This window comes from Salvelinus sp. IW2-2015, linkage group LG8 (genome assembly GCF_002910315.2).
Source record: "Salvelinus sp. IW2-2015 linkage group LG8, ASM291031v2, whole genome shotgun sequence".
NCBI lineage: Eukaryota > Metazoa > Chordata > Actinopteri > Salmoniformes > Salmonidae > Salvelinus > Salvelinus sp. IW2-2015.
The window spans coordinates 23,829,884-23,840,970 of record NC_036848.1 but is presented as its reverse complement, the minus strand read 5'-3'; the positions used below and the strand labels follow the sequence as shown (position 1 = coordinate 23,840,970).

The window sequence follows — 11,087 nt, the reverse complement described above, 5'->3', positions numbered from 1 at the left end:
TAAAGTTTATGATGAGTTCTTTGGTCAGATTAGGTGAGTGTCCAAAATAGCTCCGGACATTCTGGTGAATCGATGCTANGCTGTAAAACACTTAAAAAATCGGAAATATTGGCTGGATTCACAAGATGTTTATCTTTCATTTGCTGTACACCATGTATTTTTATAAATGTTTTATGATGAGTATTTAGGTATTTCACGTTGCTCTCTGTAATTATTCTGGCTGCTTTGGTGATATTTTTTATGGTAGCTGCAATGTAAAACTATGATTTATACCTCAAATATGCACATTTTCGAACACAACATACATTTATTGTATAACATGTTATAAGACTGTCATCTGATGAAGTTGTTTCTTGGTTAGTGACTAATTATATCTCTATTTGGTCGGTTTTGTGATAGCTACCTATGCGGTAGAAACATGGTGAAAATATGCGTTTGAGTCTTTGGCTATTGTGGTTAGCTAATAGAAATACATATTGTGTTTTCGCTGTAAAACATTTTAAAAATCGGAAATGATGGCTGGATTCACAAGATGTTTATCTTTCATTTGCTGTATTGGACTTGTGATTTCATGATATTTATATGCTACTATTTACTTGTGGCGCTATGCTAGTCAGCTTTTACTGATGAGGATGCTCCCGGATCCGGGAAGGGTGTTAAGTAAAGGTTAAAAAAAATACTCCATGAACAAATTCTGCATTTCAGGAAGTACCCCTGGTGCACTGTTCAATTATTTAGCCAATTATTTTTGGATTAAAACTCTAAATGTGTCCCACTGCCCTCACTGCTTTCATGTGTTTCAAACATGAGCTTGTCCAAAGATTGGGACTTGATGACAGTTGCTATCCATTGGAGGACTGCGATTGGTTGCCAAAATTGTTGGTGTGGGGATGTTTGCAAAATATTCGTAATATCCCTTAGTTACTGTTGCTAGCTCAGTCATACTGAGCCTAAACCATGGATTATATATATATWTTTTTTTATTACACTCATATAGCAGTCAATAGAAACTAAAATCCATGAACACACAAGATGTTAATATGGGCTATTGTCAGCCCTTTCCTGGGTAGCTTATCAGAGATAGACATAATATTGTCCATAAGATTGTCCCTTGAGATCGTTTTATTTCTCTGTCATTGTTGTCATGTGTTCAGATTCAGATCTGATGTCCTCTCTCAATGACTTACAGATCGCTGTCATCTTGCCGTTCTCCTATTTATACTCATCGAGATGACCCTGGGAGAACTGCAAACTGTTCTTCAGGTCCTGGACCTCTCTGGCCAGGTCGTCCATGCTTTTATTAGTTGACTTCACCAGTATTTGGACAAAACACTTGAAGCAATTTTCTTGTTTTCTTGTTGTTGTTACAACTGCTTGTAGAACTATTTTTGTTTGCTTCAAAAATCATTCACCTGTGGGCCTCCCGGGTGGCGCAGTGGCCTAGGGCACTGCATCGCAGCGCTAGCTGCGCCACCAGAGACTTTGGGTTCACGCCCAGGCTCAGCCGGCTGCGACCTGGAGGTCCGTGGGGAGACGCACAATTGGCCTAGCGTCGTCCGGGTTAGGGAGGGTTTGGCCGGTAGGGATATCCTTGTCTCAGTGAAATGCTTGTGTTTCTAGTTCCAACAGTGCAGTAATATCTAACAATTCACAACAATACACACAAACCTAAAAGTAAAATAATGGAATTAAGGAATATAAATATTAGAATGAGCAATGTCGGAGTGGAGACACTCTAGACCCATAACTGCTATCTTCATTACCCTGCCTTTCTAAGGTCTTCGAAAGTAAAGTTAACAAACAGATTACCGACCATTTTGAATCCCACTGTACCTTCTCCGCTATGCAATCTGGTTTCAGAGCTGGTCATGGGTGCACCTCAGCCACGCTCAAGGTCCTAAACGATATCATAACCGCCATCAATAAGAGACATTACTGTGCAGCCTATCATCGACCGCTAAGGCTTTCGACCCTGTCATCACAACATCTTATTGGCAGACTCAACAGCCTTGGTTTCTCAAGTGATTGCCTCACCTGCCACACCACTACTTTCTCTGTAGAGTTTAGTTGTCAAATCGGAGGCCTGTTTCCGGACCTCTGGCAGCCTCTATGGGGGTGCCACAGGGTTCAATTCTCAGGCCGACTCTCTTCTTTATACATCAATGATGTCGCTCTTGCTGCTGGTGAGTCTTGATCCACCTCTACGCAGACAACACCATTCTCTATACTTCTGCCCTTCTTTGGACACTGGTTAACTAACCTCCAGATGAGCTTCAATGCCATACAACACTCCTTCCGTGGCCTCCAACTGCTCTTAAATGCGTAAAACTAAATGCATGCCTTTCAACCGATCGCTGCACGCACCCCCGCCCGTCCAGCAACCCTGGACGTCTGACTTAGAATATGTGGACAACTACAAATACCTAGGTGTCTGGTTAGACTGTAAACTCCCTTCCAGACTCACATAAGCATCTCCAATCCAAAAATAAATCTAGAATCGGCTTCCTATTTCGCCAACAAAGCATCCTTCACTCATTCCTCAAACATACCCTTGTAAAACTGACCATCCTACCAATCCTCGACTTCGGCATTGTCATTTACAAAATAGCCTCCAACACTCTACTCAACAAATTGGATATAGTCGATCACAGTGCCATCCGTTTTGTCACCAAAGCCCCATATACTAACCACCACTGCAACCTGTATGCTCTCGTTGGCTGGCCCTCGCTTCATACTCGTCGCCAAACCCACTGGCTCCAGGTTATCTACAAGTCTCTGTTTGGTAAAACCCCACCTTAGACTCTTATCTCCCTAACAAGCTTTAAGCACCAGCTGTCAGAGCAGCTCACAAGTCACTGCACCTGTACATAGCTCATCTGTAAATAGCCCATCCAACTACCTCATCCACATACTGTGTTTATTTATTTATGTTGCTCCTTTGCACCCCAGTATCTCTACTTGCACATTCATCTTCTGCACATTCTTCCATTCCAGTGTTTAATTGCTATATTGTAATTACTTCACCATCATGGCCTATTTATTGCCTTACCTCCCTTATCCTATATCATTTGCACATGCTGTATACAGAGTTTTTCTTATGTGTTGTTGTATGTGTCGAACTGCTTTGCTTTATCTTGGTGTCACGCCCTGGCCTTAGTATTCTTTGTTTTCTTTATTATTTTAGTTAGGTCAGGGTGTGACATGGGGAATGTTTGTGTTTTGTCTCGTCTTGGGTGGTTATATGGTAAAGGGGGTGTTGGGTTTAGTGTATGGGGTTGTGTTTAGTGAATGTGTCTAGGTATGTCTATGGTTGCCTGAGTGGTTCTCAATCAGAGACAGCTGTATTTCATTTGTCTCTGATTGGGAGCCATATTTAAGGCAGCCATAGGCATTATGCGTTTGTGGGTAATTGTCTATGTCATTGTGTAGTGGTCAGTGTCAGCACCATTTGTTTATATAGCTTCACGGTCGTCAGTTTGTTATTTTGTTTCGTTCGTTCTTCGTCTCTCTAATAAAAGAGAATGTATTTTTCACACGCTGCGTTTTGGTCCTCTCTTCCAAGTCAAGACGATCGTGACACTTGGCCAGGTCGGAGTTGCAAATGAGAACCTGTTCTCAACTAGCCTACCTTGTTAAATAAAGGTGAATTTAAAAAATGAAAATAAAAAAGCTGTGGATGTCATCATTCCACTCTGCCACATGGAAATGTTTGAAAAATCCATGTAATGTTGAAAATAACACTTAATGTAGACACAGTATCCAATTTAATTTGGAGGAAGATGCGAAATACATGAAAAAAAAGTTACACTTGCCCTGTTTGCAACTGTACTAACTTTCACTTATTTTGAACTTTCATATGCCTCACCTTGGTTCATTGTACTCCATTGCTGCGTCTAAGAAGCCAACAAGCAGACAAGATATCGCCGAAGAGTTCATCAAGTTCCTATCAAATGCTAGTCAGCAATGGAGCTTAGAGAGGGAAAGAGCAAATGTTTATTTTTCAAATTCTTCCAGGTTTGCTCTAGCTGCTCCCATCATCCCGCCTCTAATCTGTAGGTATCTGGCGTGTACTTGACAAATACATTTGATTATTTTCTATGGGTATAGAAGCCCGAGTTTCACCCTGAATGCTGCAAGGGGGATGGGGGTCTGTGGATGCTCGACTCCAATGCTGACACGACACTATTCCTGAAAGAGCTGCTGCAAAATGTTACAGTAATTGTAAAGATTTATATCAATAGGAAAAAGCTGACTAAGCGGCACGGCTATCAGATCTGACAGACAATGTGTGTCGGAATGTTGCCTGCCACACTAAAGTCCTGCTTGACCAGGTTTAGCCCAAATGATCTCCGTCGTACTGACCTTAGTCATCATTCCTCCTCTTCCTTATGCAACCTAGTGTTTACATTCTAGTAAAACAACACGGGCAACACCGCAACAATTCCATCGATGTGCGATCTTAAGAGGTTTTGACATTCTTTAAAGGCATTGCTGTAGGAGTTACATACTCTATGGACTATCAAGGATAGCCTTTAAGAGAAACATTAGTCCACTGTTGATACAATCCCAAAATGTTTTCCATGTCAGCAGCCAAGTTCTCAAGATATTGGACTTTGAAGAAGAAAGTGTCACCGGCCACATCAGCACGATGATGCAAAATGCAAATGCAAAATAACTTGACTGCTGACATGCAAAACATTGAGACTGGATCAACAATGGACTGATTTTGAAAAAATACCAGAATATCAAGGTTCCCTTTAACAACTTCAGGTCCTCCTTTGCCTGAAAGGTTGGAAATCTGACAGATCTTGCCAGATGTTCGATAGCTTAAAACTGTTTGCACAGTGTCACAGTGGCCTTAAGACTGTAAAGGTATTGAACAGCATAGTGTGTCAATGTATAATAGTGTTTCAAAGTGTGTCATAGTGTGTTAAAGTAAGTTCTGCATGGAACAGAGGACCAGGAAATTAACTATTTTCTGTTGATTTGTGTGGGAGCACCATCCCACACAGTGTTGTTTCTATTTGTGTATTTGCTGTGGTTGCATTCCCTTGAAAGAGCAGTTAGACAGCCAGGCTGGAGCACAAATTTAAAAATGTTCAAGCCTTCTCTTCCTCAAAAGATCGTCGAAAAGAAAAATAATGATTTGTATATTCTCGTACACTTTCAAAAGTTTGCTCGTCCCCCTAGAGGCAGATAATTGAAAGTAAAATTAGAATAACTATCCTGGCTGTAGTGCAGTAATCTCAGAGTGAAACATCTACCTCAGATATTCCATCCTTTGAATTTYGAGCAGACTTCGGCTGGAAACATCTGCTTTTCTTATAATGGAAATCAGAAGTGTTTAAGTAATTCCATCTCATCCCTCCCCTTTCAGTGCACTCTCAAATGACTAATGGAATGAAGTTTGGACTCTTACTTCTAGAGCCTCAGTAGTTTTACCAGCTAGGACAAGTGAATCTGAAGAAATTCTTCTCTGGGCTTGCATCATGGAAAATAGCTCTCAATCCAGCAGTCAACAGGCTCTATGGAAAGATGTGAGTTTTAATTGCATTCTTTTGTACTACTTGTTCATACTCTACCGACTGTAGAATATGGTTAGGATTAGRAGATGTTGGTAATAAGTGGCAATTAATTCAATATCTTCATTGAATTAATACATATCTTGATGCTTATGGACACATAATCAGTGATGTAACCTGGGGTCATTGGGTGTTATTTTATTGGGTGACGAAAAGATAATGACTGCAATTAAAACGACAACAAATGTCAGTACTTTGCATATTGGGCAAAAACATCCTTTACAGACAAAATAACAATTGCAATTGGTATATTGTGAGTTTTAGGTGGTTTGAGGGGGCTAAAAGATCATTGAGGTGTTAAGATAAATAAAATACATCAGTATTTCAAATTCCTAGAGTTATATCTGACATAACACAGTGACCAAATGTTTGCACTTTGGAATCACAATTAGAATGGGACTTGATATTGGTGTCTGACTGAGTGCTTGGAGTATACTATTTTCCTCATCTTTTCTCTCTACCTTGCCTATCTTCCGTACACTCAAGTTGTACAATTTTACCTTAGCTAGGGGACTTGCTAAATTCCTGTTTTAATCATTTAGCTATTTTATTTTGAATTTTAGTACCCTTGCAGGTACATTTTTGGGGGGATAAAATATTGAATTTGGCCTTTACTACTACAACCCATAGAAGCGCATTGAATTACACATTCATAAATGGAAAAACAGACAGTCCCCAAAAGAATCTCTCATGTGAAGATTGTGTCAATTGTTACAGCAGACTCACTGGGGGAAATATTACGATTCAAAAACCACCTGTGGCATTACATTTCTGAGGAAAATATCCAATAATTAAAAAGTGTGTGTTGAATGCAAAGTGGACCACTCTTAGTCCAGTCTTGTGGAATAATTTAAACTAGTCTTGTGAACTAATTCAAATGTTGGGTTCATGTGTGTTACCTTAAGCAAAAATGTCAATCACATTGGATGTACAGTACATTAGCTCTTGCAGTGTTTTCTTTTTTCTTTCGTTTTTTAAAGAATGCCCTCCATCCATCCCTCTCTCTTTCTGTCTCCCTCAGAATAACAAGGGGCAAGATTGTCAACCCTTAAACCCGTTTAACACTGGTCGACTGGCAGTTGTCTGTGTGCACACTCTCTACTCCTTTCACTCTCTTCGGCTCTGCCTCCGCCTCCCCCCACCCCTATCCCTCTGTCTTTCTTTGAACAATTTATATTCTGTGCAGACAGAGCTTTGTCGTCAAGTGAAGTTTCCACTACATACTGTATGCAAGCTGTTGGAGGAGAGAGTAGACTTCGGCCACATTTTCATGATTATAAGGCCTTCTGTTTCCTATCCTCATTGTGAGGAGAGCTAGTGCCTTGGATGTTTATTGCTACTGTTATAGTTCATCACATACAGGGCCTTCTGAACGTATTCAGACCCCTTGACTTTTTCCACACTTTCACGTTACAGCCTTAATCAAACAATTATTAAATCGTCCCCCCCCCCATCAATCTGCACACAATACCCCATAATAACTAAGGAATAACAGACATTTTTGCTAATTTATTAAACATAGAAAACAGAAATAACACTTGACATAAGTATTCAGACCTTTTAATCAGTACTTTGTTGAAGCACCTTTGGCAGCGATTACAGCATTGATTATTTTTGGGTATGACGCTACAAGCTTGGCAAACCTGTATTTGGGGAGTTTCTCCCATTCTTCTCTGCAGATCCTCTCAAGCTCTGTCACGTTGGATGGGGAGCATTTCTGCAGATTTTCTGCTATTTTCAGGTCTCTCCAGAGATGTTTGATTGGGTTCAAGTCCAGGCTCTGCCTGAGCCACTCAAGGATATTCAGAGACTTGTCCCAAAGCCACTCCTGCATTGTCTTGGCTGTGTGCTTATGGTCGTTGTCCTGTTGGAAGGAGAACCTTCGCCCCAGTCTGAGATCCTGAGTGCTATGGAGCAGGTTTTCATCAAGGATCTCTCTGTACTTTGCTCCGTTCATCTTTGCCTCAATCCCGACTCCAGTCCCTGCCGCTGACAAACATCCACACAGCATAATGCTGCCACCACCATGCTTCACTGTAGGGATGGTGCCAGGTTTCCTCCAGATGTGACGCTTGGCATTCAGGTCAAAGAGTTCAATCTTGGTTTCATCAGACCAGAGAATCTTGTTTCTCATGGTCTGAGAGTCTTTAGGTGCCTTTTGGCAAACTCCAAGCGTGCTGTCATGTGCCTTTTACTGAGCAGTGGCTTCCGTCTGGCCACTCTACCATAAGGCCTGATTGGTGGAGTGCTGCAGAGATGGTTGTCCTTCTGGAAGGTTCTCCCATCTCCACAGATGAAATCTAGATTTCTGTCAGAGTGACCGTCAGGTTCTTGGTCACCTCCCTGACCAAGGCCCTTCCCCCCCCCGATTGCTAAATTTGGCAGGGCGACCAGCTCTAGGAAGAGTCTTGGTGGTTCCAAACATCTTCAATTGAAGAATGATGGAGGCCACTGTGTTCTTGGAGACCGCAGTAATGTTTTGGTACCCTTCCCCAGATCTGTTCCTCGACACAATCCTGTCTCGGAGGTCTACGGACAATTCCTTCGACCTCATGGCTTGATTTTTGCTCTGATATGCACTGTCAACTGTGGGACCTTATATAGACAGGTGTGTGCCTTTCAAAATCATGTCCAATAAATTGAATTTACCACAGCTGGACTCCAATCAAGTTGTAAAAACATCTCAAGGATGATCAATGAGCTCAATTTCGAGTCTCATAGCAAAGGGTCTGAATACTTATGTAAAATGTCTTAACCTGTTTCTGCTTTGTCATTATGGGGTATTAAGTGTAGATTGCTGCTGATTTTTTTTTTTTATCAATTTTAGAATAAGGCTGCAAAATGTGGAAAAGGTCAAGTGGTCTGAATACTTTCCGAAGGCAATGTACATGTGCATTATATGTGCATACTAAAAGTAGGGGTGGAAAGTACGGAAATAGCCTACTCAATTAGAAGTTTTGTTACTTTAATGAAAATGTAAAATTACTGCTGGTGTAAAGAAATGACTAAAGTAAAAGTAAAAAGTAGCTATGAGTTACTTTCCAAATAAAAACATTGAGCTTGATAATTAACTGATTTTGCTCAGGTTAGCTTAACGTTTTTACACATTAAAATGAAAAATGAAGAGGAAATTGTATTAATGTACAGTTTAAGTTCATTAATTTAATGAGTTGCAACAAGGCACATCTGTTGTCACATGGACGACGCTGGAGAGACGAAGCAGGTACGAGGAGTAAAACATTTAATAAATAACGAACAAGGAACGAGACAAGAACGGCGTCAGCAAACAAGTAAACAAAGACAAAAGACAATCAATGCAGCAGTGGGGAACAGAGCAAGAGAACTGACAAATATAGGGGAGGAAATAAACAGATTGAATCCAGGTGAGTCCATTATCGCTGACGTGCGTGACGAGGGAGGCAGGTGTGCGTAATAGATGATAGGAGTGAGTGATTCAGGGCAGCCTGGTGCCCTCGAGCACCAGGGGGGGAGAGCGGGCATCCCACCTGGTCGAATCGGCCAAGGCATGGGCGCTGGGCAAGCCGTTTGGTGCATGGGAGCCCAACAAACCACCAGGAGCGTGAGAGCCTGGCGAGCCGGCTGAGGCGTGGAAGCCAGACAATCCGACTGAGGCAAGACGCCTGTCGATCGTGCTGCAGCGAGGGAGCCCGATGACCCGGTGGAGAGTGACGTGGGATGGGAGGCCGCCGCCAAATGAGGCAAGGAAACCTCTTGAGCCAGCCAGGGCATGAAAGCCCGATGGGCTGGCTTACGCACCCCCGGTTCCATCGGCGGCGGAATCCACTCCGACGTCACCAACAACAACAACAACAAAAAACTCCTGGACCGACTGGGCGAACAAGAACTTACGATCCGGCTGAGGCCCGACGTGGGATGGACGTCATCCGAGCCAACTGGGGCAAGGAAACCTCTCGAGTCAGCTAGGGCGTGGAAGCCCAACGAGCTGGCTAGGCACCCTCGGTTCCATCGGCGGCGACCCATAGCCGATGTCACCATACCAACCAGAACGCCAGTACTCCTGGATGCTTCGTATGATGGCTGCTGTATTCTGTCACATGGATGACGCTGGAGAGACGAAGCAGGTACGGGGAGTAAAACATTTAATACATACCGTTATGTATGTGGAATGGAACGAGACAAGAACAGAGACAGCAACAAGTAAACAAAGACAAAAGACAATCAATGCAGCAGTGGGGAACAGAGCAAGAGAACTGACAAATATAGGGGAGGAAATAAACAGATGATGAGTGAGTCCAATATCACTGATGCACGTGACGAGTGAAGGCAGGTGTGCGTGATAGATAATAGGAGTGAGTGATGCAGGGCAGCCTACATCATTTACATATTAAGCTTTTTCTGGCCCCTCAAGCACCAGAGCGGGAAAGAGCGGGAGCAGGCGTGGCATCTGTATGTAAAAAAATATACTTTTAACATTTGAAAATAAATTTGCATTCTCTTTTTTTTACATGTAAATTAAAAAGAAAACCAAATATTAAAGTACATAAAGAATAAAGTTGCCAGACTTTAACCTCTCTGGGATACGCAAGCGTCCCACATGGCCAACAATTACTATAAAAATTAAACTTTCATGAAATCACACATGCAATACACCAAATTAAAGCTACACTTGTTATGAATCCAGCCAGCATGTCAGATTTCAAAAAGGCTTTACAACAAAAGCACACCAAACGATTATGTTAGGTCAGTACATAGTCACAGAAAAACACAGCCATTTTTCCAGCCAAAGAGAGGAGTCACAAAAAGCAGAAATAGAGATAAAATGAATCACTAACCTTTGATGATCATCAGATGAAACTCATAGGACTTCATGTTACACAATACATGTATGTTTTGTTTAATAAAGTTCATATTTATATCCCAAAATCTCAGTTTACATTGGCGCGTTACGTTCAGTAATGTTTTGCTTCCAAAACACCCGGTGATTTTGCAGAGAGCCACATCAATTTACAGAAATACTCATCATAAATGTTGATGAAAATACAAGTGTTATGCATGGAACTTTAGATAAACTTCTCCTTAATGCAACCGCTGTGTCAGATTTCAAAAAAGCTTTACCGAAAAAGCACACCATGCAATAATCTGAGTGCTCAGAGCCCAAACAGGCCATACAGATATCCGCCATGTTGTCGAGTCAACAAAGTGTGAAATAGCATTATAAATAATCACTTACCTTTGATGATCTTCATCAGAATGCACTCCCAGGAATCCCAGTTCCACAATAAATGTTTGATTTGTTCGATAAAATCCATAATTTATGTCCAAATAACTCCTTTTTGTTCGCACGTTTAGTACAGGGCAGGTCCAGGCGAAAGTTCAGACGAAAAGTCATATTACAGTTCGTAGAAACATGCCAAACTAAGTATAGAATCAATCTTTAGGATGTTTTTATCATAAATCTTCAATAATGTTCCAACCGGAATAATGTTCCATTGTCTGTAGAATTGCAATGGAACGCAAGCTACC

General features: G+C 41.6%; 1 protein-coding gene across 1 annotated transcript in view; it reads left to right on the top strand.

The window, feature by feature from the left end:
- Positions 1-5,276: 5,276 nt before the first annotated feature.
- Positions 5,277-11,087, top strand: part of LOC111967630 (tenomodulin-like) — a 129,626-nt gene continuing 123,815 nt past the window's right edge. The window contains exon 1 of the mRNA XM_023992811.2: positions 5,277-5,537. Within this exon, the coding sequence (XP_023848579.1) occupies positions 5,490-5,537 (48 nt within the window). The 5' untranslated portion in view covers positions 5,277-5,489. The remainder of the gene's footprint in view (positions 5,538-11,087) is intronic.